The 18448-nt window shown below is 40.8% G+C and overlaps 1 protein-coding gene across 1 annotated transcript in view; it reads left to right on the top strand.

Annotated features, from left to right (window-relative positions):
* The window catches only part of EPG5 (ectopic P-granules 5 autophagy tethering factor), a 108654-nt gene that overhangs the window by 77735 nt on the left and 12471 nt on the right, over window positions 1-18448 (top strand). Inside the window, exons 29-38 of the mRNA XM_019652712.1 lie at window positions 1-186; window positions 1251-1464; window positions 3948-4096; window positions 4637-4838; window positions 5471-5543; window positions 7471-7574; window positions 11120-11295; window positions 13452-13637; window positions 14134-14343; window positions 15047-15191. The exon at window positions 1-186 is cut by the window's left edge and continues 1 nt beyond it. Of these exons, the coding sequence (XP_019508257.1) occupies window positions 1-186; window positions 1251-1464; window positions 3948-4096; window positions 4637-4838; window positions 5471-5543; window positions 7471-7574; window positions 11120-11295; window positions 13452-13637; window positions 14134-14343; window positions 15047-15191 (1645 nt within the window). The remainder of the gene's footprint in view (window positions 187-1250; window positions 1465-3947; window positions 4097-4636; window positions 4839-5470; window positions 5544-7470; window positions 7575-11119; window positions 11296-13451; window positions 13638-14133; window positions 14344-15046; window positions 15192-18448) is intronic.

Here is an 18448-nt window from a genome sequence, read left to right as displayed (position 1 = left end):
AGTGGCACTAAATCAGAATGCAAAAAAGTACTCGAGACCGTTCTGAGGAATAGAAGGCTCTGCTCTCTTTTGTCTCCGTTCTTCACTCCCAATGCTGCACCCGTGGAGTTCATACAGCTCTATGAGAAAGTGGTGAAGTTTCTAAGTGAGGACAACAGTGACATGATTTTCATGCTGCTGACCAAGGTGAGTCACATGTGATACAGTCCTGATGTTATCACTGAGATGTAGAAACGATTGCTTTGCCCACTCCACAGAAATGAAAGGCTTTCTGGAGTTCTGTTTCCAGGTAGACCGTAGGCTCACAGGCCCCTTTCACATTTTGCATGACCTTTAAGCAGCCCGATCCCATAGCTTCCTGTTATGGGGGTGTCAGTTGTGTTGTGTGGGGCAGTTTTATTCCACTATAAAAAGGACCTAGCTCCCAAACCCTCTTAAAACACTAAGTACAGTTTTGAAATATTCATAATAGTAATTTAGTACATCCTTCTTTTGAATTTATCCTGAATTTATGCCTCAATTGTGTTTGATAAATGAGTTGTAATATGTCCAAGTCTCTCATATTTGGAAAAAGCCAGATCTAAGCAAATTGCCTTTGTCCTCATTTCAAGTTGAATGTTAACTCAGACCAAGGCAATGAATTTACTTAACCGGTTGAGAATTTTGGAGCTGTAGCTATTTTGCCTTCAATGGTATTTCTCTGACATCTGTGAGTCATAAAACCTGGTAATTTTTTAGGGCCTAGAGACTGATCTCAATCTGTAATGGGGGAGAACATGTCTTATAGTTTGGGGTTCTGGAAGGTGTTATCAACACCTTGCATTTTTATTCACTGAGGTGACTGATGCAGACTCAGAAACATGGCCCTTAGCTGGAGACAGTTCTGTCAAGTGCCAGCTTGTGTGTGGCACTGTGACCAGTGAAAGAGAGCTACAAAGCTCTGCTTGTCTTTTAGGGAAAACTTATGAACAAGATCTTTAAATTGCAGAAAAAGCATGTGGAGCTGAGAAAACTCTGCCTCTGCTGTCTGAGAGTGGAGAAGCGATGGAGGCATAATGGCACCCATCAATTACTGAACTGCCCAGATTCTTTTCGGTACTTGTTTAGAAACTGTAGTTTAAACCTTGATGAAAAGGTAAAGGCTAGGCAATCTTTGACTTTTAAACTATCCAAATTTGCACAGACTTTGCTCTCCTTCAGTTAATTTTCTAGTGTTAAAAAAACTGCTTCTCATTTCTTTTTCTTTTTAGTTCGATCTGAAGCAATGGTTAAACGCAGTGAAGCCTCCTCTGTCTGATCGCACCAGACTCCTGGAGTCCATTCATTCGGCGCTTACCGCCTGGGGCCTTGAGCCGGATGAAGACATTTTGATGCCATTTAATCTCTTCTGTAAGCACTGGACTTACCTTCTCCTCTACCAGTTTCCTGACCAGTACAGCGACACCCTCAGGCTGCTGATGCAGAGTAAGTGTCTTTTAGTTGTGACTGATGAGATCGCAGTGAATTTTCATACCACATTTAGCATTCTACAGATATCATCCAAACATGTAAAAGTAACACAAGTGTGCAGGGGTTTAGAGTGACTGATTTTCACCTGAAGTACTCAATGAACAGTCCCCCAAATGTTACTACCTGTAAAAATGGTCCTTCATTGTTTATAACGTGAGAGCAGGCACTTGTGTTGGAGTCCACATGTATGTGCCCATCTCTCTACCTCACCTTAGCAGCTGTCCTGAATGGGGTGGGATGGAGGTGGGCCTGCTTCTTCTGCCAACTACAGACTTGGTAAGAGAAGGAAGTTGCTTTTTATATGCCAGTTGGATTCTCTGTCGTTCTAAATAGTGGGTACATTTTGTTCTATTTTCCCCCTAATTTTTTTTTTTAAGATTTTATTGGGGAATTGGGGGAGGGGAACAGATAAGTTACTGTCCTTTTATTCTTCAGTCTAGTTGTGGAGGACGTCACTTCACTGGCCCATGTTGGTATTATCATTGCGCTCTTACTGGCTGAGGCAGTCGCTTGCCAGCCATCGGACGGCCGCTCATGGCAGCTCAAGGCAGCTCACGAAGGCTCATGCCAGCTGCCAGCCAGCCCCACTGCAGCCTACGCCGTCGTTGGCGACTTACGGCAGCCCAGCTCCAGGCTGAGCTGTTGTTCAGCATCTTAGCTGTAGAAGGTGCAGCATCACTGGCCCTCATGTGGGATCCGAATCGGGGTCCTGCTGCTCAGAGCTGGTGTCCCAAGCCAACTCCTAACCAATGCCCCAGTCGGCCAGTTCCCCCTACCCCTAATTTTTTTGACTCTCTTTGCCAATGAATTTGATCCCTGTGTAATGCTAGACTATATTTATATTTGCCAAAGGAAAGACAGCATTAAATTTTCTGTATTCCCACCATTCCTGTCCCCTTCCTGTAATTTTCCATTGGAGTATGGAGATCAGAGGAGAAATAAAGGATGTAGGCTTTCTTATTTTGGGAATTTCACTAGGCAGGGATTTTATTGAAATTTGAAAAATGAGATCAAATTTACTTTTTCATGAAAACTTGATACTGTTGATAGATGTAATGGAAAACTAAATTTTGCTTTGTGCCAAATCTTTGTGCTTTTTAGTGGAAAGTGTTTAATGAATAAGTTAATGACCTTGTGTATTAGACTACCTTAAAAATACTCATACGCACCTGAAACTAATAAAAACAATAAATTAAAAAAAGGAAAAGAATACTTGTACGGAAATATGCGGTCTCATTTTCAAAGCACCTCAAGCTTTCTTGTTTCCTACAGTGGGAAGTTGCAGGGTAGGTGGAGAACAGTGGCAGGGAAGTGTATTTGTACAATTTTTGATGCATATTTGCATGGCTGATTTTTGTTCTAAATTTTCAAAATATGATCAAATATATGTTGTTTTTTTTTCTCCTGAGATCTTTCAAAGAGATTATAAACTATTTATATAGACAACCATTGACTTGCATGGAGCAGGAAATTTATACTTCTCAGAAGTAATTCAGTTAAAGGCTTAAGAATAACAGTACCACCCACCTCTGTCAGATTCCATAGCCTCCAGCCTCCTGTTTCCCATCCCTCCTTGGCCACCATGTTGGTGTTCCCAGGGTTCCATCCTTTGCTCCTCTGTTCTCTCCATTTGCCTTGGGTGAGCCTGTTGTTTCCCCTGGCGTCACTGCCGTCTTCTAGGTGTGCCTGACTCCCACGCTGTAGCTTGAGCCCAGACCTCTGCCCTAACGTCCAGACCACAGTGGCGGTTGGACACTGCCCCTCCCGTCCCCTGGACATCTCATACTCAGAATAGTGCCCCTGACCTCATCATCCTTCCCCTCAGACCTGCTCCCCTGAGCCTCTGTTATCCTGTTGGATCCTCATGTCACCTCTGGGTGGAAAGGACCTGGGAGATATTATTCCTGTCCTCTGGAATGTGAAGTGTGTAAGCGGCGGAGTGCTTGCTGGCTGGTAGTCTCGACTTTGGCATGCTGTCTGTGTTGCTTTAGGTTTTGCCCATTGTAGGAGTGGAGTTTTAGGGGTAACTATAAAACACCTTCTGATGAGAGCCCACACGCTGTCATTGTGTCTGCACCCAGGGGCCCTCGTCCCGTCACCATTGTTTTCTCTCACATCATCCGGCCAGGAAAACGGCTCCTTACCATTCATTCCCCAGTAAAGGTCTGATAGGTAGGATTTTGCTCCCAGATTCAAGCTCAAATGGCTCCAGCTGTGTTCACTCCAAACAGGGTTAACAGGAACAAGGAAAGTCAGGCGTTTGGGTAGATAGTTCTTTTAATAAGTTCTCTTTCCTCTGGATTCTTCACAGATGAATTTGTTTGGGATTCTTATTTAATATTCATTCCTTTGTAAAAAACATATGTTCTTTGATTCAAGTTAAAAATTGTAGTTTGTGAAAGCTGCTGACTTTCTGTCCTCTGTCCCTGCCCTGTAAGGCTCTGCTGAGCAGCTGCTGAGCCCTGAGTGTTGGAAAGCCACGCTGAGAGCCCTGGGCTGCTGTGCCCCGAACTGCCAGCAGGGGGCACCTTCTGCCGAGAGCACAGTGCTTCAAAGCTCCCAGGATGCTCTCTTGTCAGACAAGCAGGTGTGTAGCTTTTGGAGTCTGACGTTTTTGTCTCTGCATTTCTTTTCCATTTCCTTTGCTATTTAAATAATTGGAACACATTTAAATTTAGATCTAAAAAGCTGCTTTTTTGTGCATTATCTTTAAGAGCCCTGTGTTTTTCTTTTCAGTCACTTGCTCCCCCACTTTCCCTTTGTCTGGGTAGCCTTTCTCTCACTCCTCAGTCTGATTCTTGCTCATCTCTTCAAGAGCAGCTGGGCCTACGCCTTCCACACCTTACCTCACCTGCTTCTTAACCTTGTACACTGGCTCCTTTGGTTAGGGTTTCATGCAGTGTCCCACAGAGCTCTCAGTTCTATCAATTTTGTATGATATGGGTCCACATGAAAATTTGTTTAAAAGAATGGTTCCTCTGCTTTAAGAAGTCTGTTGATTTACTTTTCACATGCTGTATAGTTTTTCAACTCTTGCAGAGTCAAAGCCTTCCCTCACAGTGTATGGTAACACTCTACTGAAAGGAGACATTCAGTGAGCATTTTTTAACCAGTTATTCTCTTCCAGGTAATGGAGACTATACAGTGGCTCTCAAACTTTTTTTATAAGCTTCGGTTATCCACATTAGACTTTAAAAGTTTTGGTTTATTCTCAAAATGGAGTCCTTACATGGATGGTATGAAGATACTCTTGGGCTATCTTGTGAAAAGGCTGCTTGACTCAGAAATGGCCTGCTTGGCGCAAAACCCATCTGCCAACAGCAAAACAGGTAATACACCTTTAGTGCTGCATAGAGCTGGGTGATCTGACCTTCTCTTAGAAGTGACTTGAATACACACATTAAGAGATTTAGATCTTTGCGATAAAACTATATATCTGAGTGTCAAGCAGAGGAAATGGAAAATATATAGCATAGGTGTGAACCCATATGTGTGTCATACTTGTGCTCATTTAGACAGTAGATGCTTGCTTCAGCTTGTCTCTGCCCCTCCTTTGTGGGGCGGAGTACAGAGATAGGTTTCAATCGCCACCTCTTTCTTACTATTATTTGTCTCGCTAAGGAAAGGGTCCTGAATATTTAAGCATTTATCTTTTAAGAAATGTACATTATAAAATTATCCATGACATTTTGTAGTACAAATTTTCAGTTCAAGAAATTCCATTGTAGCAAATGAGAACATAAACATGCATACATTAAACTTTTTTTTTTTTTCCTAATTCTTTTGGGTCTGGCTTCTAATCTGCCATCTTGGACCGTCTTTTTTTTAAAAAAAAATTTGTTTTTATATCAACATAGTTTATGGGTATACAGACAATAAGTAGATTTTCTGTATAGTGTTATCAATGATATTGAGAAAGGATACACTTGTTTCTGTCTCTAAAAATTTTGCTTTGTTTTAGTGCTGAGATCCCTGCATTCATTAATCATCCAGCTCTTTAAACCGTGGATCCTGGTTTTAGGGGACAATGAAAGGTAAATTGTTTTTCAGATATTCAAATTCCTTTGAAATTTATAGACTTAAAGTTATTTATTTATGTATTTATTTATGTATTTATTTATTTATTTTAAAGATTGTATTGGGGAATTGGGGAAGGGGAACAGACAAGTTGCTGTCCTTTTGTTCTTCAGTCTACTTGTGGAGGACGTTGCTTCACTGGCCCATGTTGGTGGTATTGTGCTCTTCCCGGGTGAGGCAGATAGGTCACCAGCCACTGGACAGCTTCTCACGGCAGCTCTTGGCTACTCACACTGGCTGCCGGCCGCTCACGCACGGTAGCTCACAGCAGCCCACTGCAGCAGGGGCTGCAGCCTACACCGTTGCCAGCGACTCAAGGTAGCCCAGCTCCAGGTTGAGCTGTTGTTCACCATCTTATCTCTAGAGGGCGCAGCGTCACTGGCCCTCACATGGGATCCAAACCGAGGCCCTTCTGCTCAGAGCTGGCGTCCCAAGCCAATTCTTAACCAATGCACCACTCGGCTGGCCCTACCTAGACTTAAAGTTCTGATGGTGTCTTGATACAAGCGATGCATTCACAGATTTAATTTTTTTAAGTGTAAGGCCATATTTAAATTTAGAAAATGCTTCTTTATGAAAGAACCTGAAGATATTTTCTGTTAGTGAAATTTTTAGTCTGGCTGATCAGAGAGCTATCATCTTGATACGAATTTTGAAACAAAACTGGACACTCATTTGTAGTTTTCTACAATAAAGAAGTTGAATGAGTGTTGGTACTTAATTTCAGAAAAACGGATGCTGCTCCCCTTAATTAGGTTTGAATAATATGACATTAAAAATATGAGACTAATTTATCTTATCCAGTATTTCACTTATTTTTTGGAGTTAAGTTGGCTTCCAGATTAGTGATGGGAATTACCCTTTTAACTCTGCAATTAAATGAAAGCATTATTTCATGAGCATTTAGGACAGAGGTGGGGCTGTCCAAGTGACTCCTTATGAGTCTTGTTTTCCCCAAAAGCATACAAACAAACTAGGCGAACTTGACGAGAATATTGTAAAATTTTAATAGTGCTAGACATCACAGTATTTAAGGTGTTTTCACAAATATTGATTAATCTGATCCCGAGACTCAGAAAACTTGAATGTCTTGCTCCTGTCCTGTAGCCAGTGAGGGCCAGAACTGGGGCCAGAGCCCGGGGCTTTTGACTCCTTTGCCGGGACTCTGCTTTAACCCGTGCTGCTTCCTTGAGGAAAATAGAAAAGGTTCTGGATCTTTGCTTTTGCTACAGGGCTATTCTTAAACAAGCTGCAAGCTTCAGGATTTTGTAGCGACTGTTTGCTGATTATAATGCAGCCTCCTGTTTATTTCCAGGAAGAATTAATGGAATCGATTTTGATATTGAACTTTCTGGACCAGATTCAGAAACTAAAATTTTCATATAAAGAGTTTATTCTTTGGTTCTTTTCTATCCATCCATTTTGGACATCTTTTTGTTACATGACACTTTCTTTCTTCCCTCCCCTCCCCTTCCTTGCCCTCCTCTTCCCTCTCCTTTCTTCCTTTTCCTTCTTACTGTTGAAGCTACCTGATGGTATATTTCTAAGGCATTTGAAATGTAACCAAGATGCACAAGGGATGGGTTCAAGAGTATAAATTGGATGTAAAAAGATGTTAATTTGATGGTTAATTTAGGTAACACACTTCTGAAACTTAATGGTGTTGGAATAAAGGTTAGGAAAAAAAGTAAATGAAACTATATGGTTGATATTGCAAGCTACAATTCACCTCCAGGAACATACAGCCTTTGAAATGGTCTACATACATGTGAGCGCTCCATACTGCAGAGCTTTCTATGACTCTGGCAAGCCCTAGACCCTGGGACCTAAAGTCATTTAATCTTGGCACTTTCCCTTCTAAGTGCATGTTTCATTTATTTAAAGCAGCCAACGACACTACCCATGGCTGGAGAGTGATGCTGTGGTGGCCTCAAGCATTGTGCAGTTGTTCACTGATTGCATTGACTCGCTGCACGAGAGCTTTAAAGGTAGGAAGATGTTACGTCATGTCTCTGGTTGGTTCTCACTTTTCCCCTAAGTCATTCAGTCAGTCTTTTGCCTCCGCTTTCCTACTTTATTTAATTTTATTTTCGTTGGTAGGCAGTCATCTTTGACCAAAGAAAGATCACTCATGCAATTATTGAGTATGAAGTTTGTAACTTCCTGTTTGTGAGGTCATTTGGCATTTCATCAGTTATGGAAACTGCAGGCTTTGTCTTTCAGATATTGTCTGTCTCCCATGTTGAACCTCACTCTATCTTCTATGACTCTGACTTCTTTTTCATGTTCTATCTTTTCATCCTTTATTTTGGGTCAATTATTGAGGTCTCTTTTCCAGTTTACTCAGTCTCTGTAGCTGTAGCTATGTCTAATCTACTTTAAAAAATATCCACTGAATTTCCCATTTCACTTCCTGGAAGTTATATTTGTTTGCAGATCTACCCTGATCCTTGTTGATAGCATCTTACTTCTTTCTCTTGTTTAAAATTCCACTTTTATTTATTTAAAATGTTTAAACGTGCTTACTTTCTTTTATGATCCATATGCAATAATTCCATTACTTTGAAAGTTCCGTTGGGGAGTGGCCTATGCTGCTGTTGGATGTTCCTTGAACTCTTATTCTCAGAAGCTTGTTTCCTGTGTACTTTGTAGTTTTGTATTCTGAGCCCACATTTAGAGAGACATTATCTAGGGAAAGTCTGGAAAGACTAGGATGAGGGTGTGTATCTCCAGAGAAAATCTGTGTTTGCTGCCAGTTGGAACCTCATAATTTCTTGGCGTAAGGTTTCTCACGCCACACACTTATATATGAAACCAAAGTCCAAACTCAGTTTGCAGGCAGGCCTCAGTTATCACGGTAAGCTTTTTCCCTCCACAACTCCGAGTCACGGCAAAGTTTCTTTTTCCCCACTAGTCTGCCCTTTCAGCAAGAGCGTGGTCCTTAGAGGTTCTTGTCTTCTATCTCCATGTGCCCTTCAGTAAGAGGGAGACAAGCAGCAGTAGCCTTCAGACTCCTGTGCAGGCATGATACCTGTGAAAGGAGAGTGGGGAGAACAAGCCTCAGCCTGCGGTACAGCTCTGAGAAAGGCCTGGCCAGCCCAACAGGGGTGCCAGCGCAGAGGTTCCTCACCGAGGGGCCTCACGTTGGGCAGAAGTGTCCAGGCCTGTGCTCAGTTGTTGGCTGAGGGCTGCCTGGGACAGTGTGGCCTTGACTCGGGCACTGCAGTGGCCCCTGCAGGCACTGCAGCTGGATCAGCAAGTGCTCCTGAGTGAACACCTCTGTGGCTGCCACGTGGTTATATGGGATTTAGTCATGGAGTGAACAGTATGTCGTCGGGTATTTTTATGTTTGTGTATATATACAGAGGGTGCCAAAAAAATGTATACACATTTTTAAGAAAGGAAAACTGTGTTAAAATTGTAATACTCAATATATACCGATAACAAAAGATGAATACAAGTCACGTTTGACTTCTGCAATTACAAGAGGTGCTCAAAGTGGTTACCATCAGCGTCCAGACACTTCTGATTATGGCAAACTAACTACTACTTGAGCATAGATAACGTAACATCCCTGAAAATGTGTATACATATTTTTGGCACCCCTGGTATGTATATATATGTCTTTAGTTGTTTTAGAGTGGCTTTAGACAGAATTGAGCAGAACGTGCAGAGAGTTCATATACCCTCTGCCTTCCCCCATGCACAGCCTCCCCCACTGTCACTTCCCCACCAGAGCGATACATTTGTTAGTCGATAAACCTACATCAACCCATTATCAGTGCCATATTCTCAGTGTCTGTTTTGTTTGTTTTTTTTTTAAAGATTTTATTGGGGAATTGCGGGGAGGGGAACAGCATTGGGGAATTGGGAAAGGAGAACAGACAGGTAGACAAATTGCTGTTTTTGTTCTTCAGTCTAGTTGTGGAGGACGTCACTTCACTGGCCCATGTTGGTATGATCATTGTGCTCTTCCCTGGTGAGGCAATCAGTCACTGGTCATTGGTTGGCCACTCACAGCAGCTCACACCAGCTGCCGGCCGCTCATGCTGCCAGCCACTCACGTAGCTCACGGCAGCCCACTGCAGCCCCGCTGCAGCCTACGCCGTCACTGGTGACTCACAGCAGCCCAGTTCCAGGTTGAGCTGTTGTTCACCATCTTAGCTGTAGAGGGCAGCGTCACTGGCCCTCATGTGGGATCCGAACCGCAGCTCTGCTGCTCAGAGCTGGTGCTCCCAAGTGAGCTCTTAACCAGCTGAGCCACTCAGCCAGCCCCTCAGTGTCTGTTTGATAAATATTGGTTCAATGAGTAACACATAAAATGCTAATAATAATCTTTCTTTTTTTTGAAAGAGTCTTCTAGTCACTTTTTACCATCCAAAATATATTTATTGGTGAGAAAAATATTGGAGTATCAAATTATAGTCACAAAGGCTGTATATTTAATTTTGTAGGATTAGGGGCAAGTACTCTCAGGCTCTTGCCTGCGTCTATAAAATAAGAAGGTGGCTTAGGAACAGGAGGGTACATGGATAACGTCAAGAATTGGTAGCCAAGTTCAGAGAGAGGAAGCAAGAATTATGCAAAACAAGATGAAGTATTAAATCATAGCCTTTTAGTGAGGACATTGATCCAACTCTCTCCTTTTATTGATGAGAAAAATGAGGACCTGAAAAGCAAAATGAATTTAGGGTGAGGTCACAGAATTTATTTGTGTCTGGGCTGGGACTGGAAGCTCGGTCTTCTTCTAAGGGATTACCTCCTAGACATCGTCTACCTACAGATCCATCCTTATCGAAACAAAACTACCATTTATCCATATTTAAACAAATGCTACCCTTCAGCCCTGTCTTAAAAGGCTGTTAAAAGCATGTGTTAATGTTTCATGCTGTAGGATAAAGTAAGTACTGGCAATCGAAGGCACAGGAACGTTAGAAATGATAAATTGACTGGGACCGTGTGTTGATGCCCATTGGTCATTTTTGAAACGTGAATGTTGAGAAACACCGTCAGGTTTCTGTTCCTGTGTGTGGCGCGCTCTTCTTTGACTATGCTCCATTCATTTGCCTGGAACCGGAAAGGCTGAAATCATTTGTTTTAGACCAAACCGTTAGCTCCTGAGGCACTAAAGCAGTTGATTTCTTGTGAGGACAATACTGAGTGATCCAGGTTGCTGACTAAAGGGAGGCCTAGAATTGGTTGGGGCTGTGGCGTGTGTATGAGTTTAAAAACCATGTATTTAGAAGTTTTGAAGAAAAACTCGTCACCCTTACTATCTTCCATACACCAGCTGCTTGCTCATTGTAGTTATCCCAGTAAGTAGTTAAAATACCACTCTTTGTTATTAATCTGCCATCATCAGTCCCTCCCATCCCCGCATGTGAAAATCTTTGGAATTGTATAATTATTGAGAATCTTAGATTTTAGATTTTTAGTTCAAATTTGTGTTAGTTATTATCGTTCATTCATTCATTCATTCGTTTTTAAAGGTAAACCACAAGGTCTTGAGCTGTATTTGCTTTTTCAATTTTAGATAAGCTGTTGCCAGGTGATGAAGGAGCCCTTCGGTTACACCTGATGCATTACTGTGAAGCGTGTACAGCACCCAAAATGCCCGAGTTCATTCTGTACGCTTTTCATAGTGCCTACCGGAAGCTCCCGTGGGGGGACCTGCACCCCGACCAGCTGCTCATGGAGGCCTTCTTCAAGGTTAGCCGTTCACTCTCTGCGGCCTGTGCTCCCTTCACTGGGGCTGTAGGCACAGTTGCTGTGTGTGGACTGTGCCCACACTCTATGTTGCCCACCTGGTATTTGTCTAAGCAGCATCCTATGGAAATCATTTCATGGTGTTGGTAGGTGACTGGAAAACATCGCATATTTAAAACCCAGAGAAAGATTTTGTCTCTAGACTTTGGTAATATTGTCCTGTGAGTACATAGTTCAATGGCTTTGTCATGCTCTTCTTGGTGTGTCTGTGTCTGCATATTTTTCTTGGATCATATCATTAGAACTATTTATTGTTAAATGTTCTATTAAAGCAAAATATAAATTGGTACTCAAGCCATTAGTTTCTTTAAGCAGTTGTGCAAAGGAGTCATTAGGTTGGAGGAGATACAAGTGCATTGTAACACCCAATGATGCATCATAATCTATAAAGACCTGAGATGACCTGGAAAGTGCCACTAAGTGTGTAAAGAGTCTTTGCAGTAGAAGCGACAGTTGGCAAAAATCAGACACAGTAGTGCCACATACCAGTCAGGCATTTTTGTTGTTCTTAGTAAATTTCTATTTTAAAAAAACCCCTATATAATCTTAGCTTTATATGATTGTTTCAGTTTATTTGTTTGTAGTTATCAGTTCATTTGTGTTTCCTCTTAATGTCACATTTATTGAGACACCATAAGTACTTAATGACTACAATTCTTTATGACAATTAGTAAAAGGTACTGCAGTTCTTCAGTGCTTTAAATGGAGACCCCACCCAGGGCCGCCTTTGTCAGCCTCTCCTCTGGAGCTTGAGAAAAGCTGAGGACAGCTGTCTTAGAGAAATACAAGGTTAAGCATGATTTTATAGCTCGGTTTTTTCTGGGAGACAGGCACTAAGATGATATCTACTTAATGTCATTCCCTTTATGAACATGGAAGGGAATGTTTGTCTCAAGAGCTCTAAGATAGCATTTAAGGAAGAGAGCAGCCTTACCTATACAACAGATTAAATAGTGCATTATCTGTAGAGGGACGCTGTAGATTCTGTGTTTCCAGGAGTTTTAGTCTAATGATAGATGACCCTGAGCTGCCCGGGAGCTGGGAACCTTTAGTTCTACGTGTCTTGTTGGCATACTAAGGTATATTTTTTGAGGGAGTTGAGGGTGAGGATAGGGAACAGATTATAAAAGATGATTGAGAATCATTTTTAAAAGGAAAAAGAATAAGTAGTTAGTTTATATAAAAGAATAGGTATAATGATGTTAGTAATGGGAGGATTTGAATCATCACCAAATTCCACTGATTGAGATTTTGTCAATGGAGTAGAGCTTTTTAACCTTCATTTTAAAAGGAAAAATATATTGCTAGCCATATTTTATTTTAAACAGACTTTAAATAGGCTCATAAAAGATCACTTTGACATTGATTATACACTTTATAATACATATGCCACACCTCCGATCCCTAATAATTTAAAATAGGATTTAGCGAAATATTGTGTAGTCATCAGAGATTATAAAGTCTACTGATACGGAGATATTTTTATAACATAACATTCCACTAGAAAGGCAGTATAAAAGTATGTATACTAATAGAGTGAGTCTTAAAGTGTGGTTCCAGGACCAGCAGCATCATTACCACCTGGGAACTTGTTAGAAATGCACATTTCTGCACCCACTCTATACATGGCTATTGAAAATTCTAGGGGTGATGCCTGCACAGTCTGTGTTTTAGCAGGTCTTCCAAATGGTTCTGGTACACGCTCAGCTTTGGGAACTACTGACTTGTAGATCTCAACCTTTGTCCTATCCCAGCACATCTGAGGACTGTGGTACACATTCCTCAGCACCAGTGACTAACAAGGCGGGGATTTGCCACCCTGTTTGGAGCCAGGGAAGCTCACTCCTCTTCTGCTACGAACTAGTGGAATAAACAGTGAACTCCAAACAAGACGAAAAATGTACACTTGCATTGCGCATGGAAGGAAAGATGTTACAAATGCTAAGGCTATGTCTCTCGGGGCTAGGATTATGGATGATTTTTGTAATCTGGGGAAGAAATATTATTTTTAAAAATATAGTTTAGTAAACATTGATTTATACACATTTTCAACATACATAGATGGCTTAAAGCAAAACATTGGTTTTGTTTCCTTTTAGGTGGAACGAGGAAGCCCTAAGAGCTGCTTCTTATTTCTGGGGTCTGTCCTCTGTGAAGTCAACTGGGTCAGTGTGCTCTCGGATGCCTGGAGTCCTAGCCCCCACCCAGAGACCCGGAGCATGGTGGTCTGCCTCCTTTTCATGATGATTTTATTGGTAAAGGAAGATCAACTGGTGGACGAAATAGTAAGTTTGGGGAGCCTGTGATAAAACTTGGCATCCTCTGCATCCTCACTTTCTGTGAAGTTGTCATTTGTTGGTTGTCTCTGTAACGTCTCTCTCAGTGGGAAAATATACTTGGCATATCGGATGTGTGTTTTTAACTAGATGCCTGATTTTCTTGGATAGGTCATAATCGAATTGTAGATTATGAAGGGAACCACACTGAGTCAGAATATAAAAATCAGTTTTGTTTTACATCTTATTAATTGCTAGTTCTAACACCAGATCAGAGAGTTCCTTTGAAAACTGGGACTACTTAAAAATTTTAATGTGTTTTTGCCAAGACTTTGCTTATTAATGTCACTGGTGCTCCTTACTTGAGTAGATATTTATTTGACATCTTAACTGTTCTATGCTTATCATAGGCCATCTTAGTGGTCACTTGGTGGGTGAATTAGAGACACGTATTTCTGGAAAAATGGGAGCTTTGGAACTAAAGGAATATGTGTTTCGTTTTTAGGATTCACCTCTACTTAGTCTCCTTGGACAGACAAGCTCACTTTCATGGCATCTTGTGGATATTGTGTCATATCAGAGTGTGCTCAGCTATTTCAGCAGCCATTATCAGCCATCCATCCTCCTGGCGAAGGAATCTTCTGCTGAATTAATCGTGAAGCTCCTAAAAGTGACTGCAGGCCTTTCCATTCCTGCTGACAGCCAGAAGCATCTTGTAAGTTGAGTGAGTGCTTTAAAAGGCACTGGTAATGGCACAGGTGCTACTGAGGACAGTCTTGACCCCGTGACAGCTCATCAGAGAAAGTGGGAGGGGGTCTATCATGTCTACTCATATTTTGGCGTCTAGGATCTTTTATTTATCTCTAGAAAGCCTTTATTTACTAGCAGTGTCACATGCTTACAGGAGGCCGACAGGATTATGGGCTGGCATGGGCCGTTTGGTTTAGTGACCTGAATGCCATTGGCAGCAGAATGGTAGGGAAGTTATGAGTATGAGTTTGAGGTCTGAAAAACTCAGGTCCCCAGCTCACTGCCATTCTGACCCTGGTGTTCTCATCTGAATTGAAACATACTTTGCCTCAAAGTGGTGGTGTGAGGATTAAAGTAGATAATGAACATAAAAGTTTTTGAAAACATTCCTGGCAAGTAATTTGTATGTAGTCAATGTTGTTATTAATGTAGTAAAAAAGGAAGAGTGTCCTACCAGAATTTTGGGGAACAGAGGTTCTAGTCTAAGTGTTAACCAAAGATTTGCATATCCCTAGCAACAGGGCCCTTAGATACACCTGTCATGTGGCTTCTTTCTCTGTCCTCTCCAGTCTCCACCGAGCAGTCAGTGCAGCGCCATGCTCCTAGGGAATACTCAGTTAATGCTGCTTGCGTGGGTTTGCTTGAATGATGCTTTTTTTTATTGTCAGGATGCAGTTCCAAAATGCCGAGCCTTCACTCATCAGATGGTGCAATTCCTCAGCAACCTGGAACAAAATGGAAAGATCACCCTAGCAGTCCTAGAACAGGAAATGTCTAAGCTCTTAGACGATATCATTGCCTTTAACCCACCCGGTAAGTGACCACTGAGAGGTCATGTATTTATTTAGTAAACTAACTCCTGCTGTCTACAAGGCTTATGACGCCAGGAAGATGGTCAAGAAACAGTCAGTCATTCCTGTTTCCAGAGAAGCAGCGACCAGAGAGATGACTGGACCCTACGGACGCTGTGTCATCTCAGCACTGCGGGGAGCATGAGCATTAAAAACTTGAGGAGGGGTTGACACTGTCAGATGCTGGTGTGAGGTTAACTGGATTGAGGGCTAAGTTAGACGGCTGATAACCCCACAGGATGGCATCCTCAGTGTAAGGACGAGCTACAGTAGAAGTAAACCTGCCCCTTGGGGAGGAAAGCAAAAACAATTACCCATTTGACCTCGCTGTTGGATCAGAATTCTATGAGGTGGGAACAAAGATTCCTCTTTTGAAAATTACTAAGTACAAGCTGGTCCTCAGGTTGGTTTGAAGTAAGAATTCACTACCTAGATTGCTCCCAAAATCCCTCAACCTGAGAAATTAATGTAGTTCTGCAGAGGCAGTGCCACCAGATGCCCATCAGAAAGCAGCCACTGATCGTTTTTGGAGAAACCCATCTTCAACTCAGTCCTCAGAGTTCCAAGGAATCTGAACTCACAGGAAAAAAAAAAAAGTCATAAAACATACAAGGAAACAAGGTACCACAGCAAGTCAGCAAAGAACAGCAATCATCAGAGTCAGGCATATAAAGACTTTAAATATTGTCATAATTAACATAGTAAACAAAAAGATACTTTAATATATTTGATGAAATAAGAGAAGTTTGAAAATATCCATAAGGAATAAGGGATTATAGAAATATGCAGCTGTGGGAAAGAATCAGATATGAAATGAAAAATACAAAATTTTTATAAAATATAAAAATTGTAATAAAAATTTAATGAAAAAGTTTAATAGCAGATTCAACCTGTCTGAAGAGAAAACTCGTAAGCTGGAAAATAAATCTAAGGGAAATACCCAGAATGTGGAACAGACAGAGAAAGAAATATAAAAGAGAGGTTAAGGGGTATAGAGGATAGACTGAGAAGGCATAACATACAGCCAGTCATCTCATCAGAATTCCAGAAGGAGAGGAGATACAGATTTAGGGAGAGGCAGTAGCGGAAGAGATAGCAAGGCTGAGAACTTTCTAGGCCTGGATGAAGACTACAATCCTTACATTCAGTAAACCCAGCAAATCCAAAGCAGGATAAATAGAAAGAAATGCACACTGTACACACTATAGTGAGACTACGGCAGCACTGGGGACAGAGAAACAGCTTCTACATCCAGGAAGGAAGACAGGTGACCTACAAAGGAACAACATTTCTGCTGACAGCCTATTTCTCAGTAACACAGTGCTGTGAGGAAACAACTGATAACCTGGAATTGTACACTAAGAAAAACCATCTTCCAAGGAAGAGGATGAAGTAAAGATATTTTTGTTGAAACGGAGGGTGTTTGTTTCAGTAGACATCACTGGAGGAAATACTAAAGCATGTTCTTTAGGTAGAAGTAGGGTGATTCCTAAGTATAAAGCTTGAATTGGAAGAAGAAGTAATAAGCAGAGAAAGTGGTAAAATGTAAACAAAAAATGCCTGTATAAAACTATAATAATCATACATTTAGGGGTTTAAAAAGCAAAACTAAAATTAAATTATATGACCACAGTCTATATGTTAGGAAAGAGGTTGAGTTAAAACATTCTAAGATTTTAGTATTGTTTGAACGGGTCAAGAAATTAAGTTTACACCTTGATCAAATGTGCATGTTAAAAAAATTCTAAGAAATTCACCAAAAGAATAGAAATGAGATATATAATTTCTCAGCTAGTAGAGGGAAATAAAAAAGAATGGCTAAAATATATTTAATCCAAAAATGGCAAGAAAAGCATGAAGAAGGTGAGAAAACAACCAAAATAAGGTGGTCAAATTCAAATATATCAGTAACTAAATGGACCTATGTTCAGGTTAGAAGGTAGAGATTGTCAGACGGGATTAATGAGCATTATCATCCTTCTTTAAGTTGTTTGTAAGAAGTACATCTAAAACATAGGATGTAGGATGAAACTAACAATAAAAAAAAATAAATAAAAAATAAAACAGAGGATGTAGAAAGCTTTTCATAAGGCAACCATATCAGGCAAATATTAAAATAGAAAGCTGGCATAGCTGTATTAATATTAGACAGAGCCAAATGATCTCTAGTGTGTTCTCCTTCCCTGAAGTTGCATGACAAAAATAAATAAGAAATAAGAAACATTAGTAAAAATAAAAGAGAGTCATTGGAAATTGATACAAAATTCAGTTCACCAGGAGGATATAATAATTCTCAACTTATTTGTACCTAATAATGCAATAGCAAATGCATAAAATGAAAATTGACAAAACTCGGAAGAGAAATGTCAAATTCACTCACAGTGAGAGATTTTGACTCACAGTAATTGGAAGATCAAGTAGACTGAAATCAGTGTGACTGTAGGAGGTCTGAATAGCACAGCTGGATGTAGTGGGCATGTGGAGAATGATGCACCTGTTTCAGATAGCTACTGTAAATACGCAATGAGATAATGTACCTAAAGTTTAGCGCCAATTTGGCAAGTCACAACACCCATTGAATGTTAAAAGAAAAATTACAGGCAATACTGGAGAAACTTTTAGAGTTGATCATGTGATTGGGCCATGAAGGTTGAATAACAGCCGACCAGGCAAAGGAGAGATGGGTGTCCTCGAAAGATCTTACTCAGAAGAATGATGGGATCAGATCCGATTTTTAAGAAAACATTTGTTGGCTGTGTTGATGATTAATAGGAAGGGGAGAAGCTGAAATCTGTTAGGAGGCTTACTGTAGTCATCTTTTGTTCCTATGAGTCATAATTAAAAGGTACATTAAAATTAAAATTACTATTCAGCTGAAATTCAGAGATAAGCCTTTAAAGTTCTTCCTTGATAATAAGTAGGTCTTATGATGACACTAAGTTAGGGTTGATTTAATGCTGTGCAAGTGGGTGAATTTGGTCTCCTGGGTGTGATGAGTCTACTCGCATTGACAAATACCAAAGCCTTGGTCTGAGAGAGCTACACTCTATTCCATTAAAAAAAAATTACCCAACTTAAAGAAAGCTAGAAATAATTGGCAAAAATTATACCTGTCGAATAGTTTCTCCACACACTCTCAGTGAAATAGATTTTCTGGTTTTAAATGTAAAGGAATCTACCCTAGTAACTAACTCATTTGCTCTTCTCTTGTAAAATGAA

This window comes from Hipposideros armiger, unplaced genomic scaffold (genome assembly GCF_001890085.2).
Source record: "Hipposideros armiger isolate ML-2016 unplaced genomic scaffold, ASM189008v1 scaffold_186, whole genome shotgun sequence".
Lineage (NCBI taxonomy): Eukaryota > Metazoa > Chordata > Mammalia > Chiroptera > Hipposideridae > Hipposideros > Hipposideros armiger.
The sequence above is the reverse complement of the archived record's forward strand: the minus strand, read 5'-3'. Positions and strand labels throughout refer to the sequence as shown.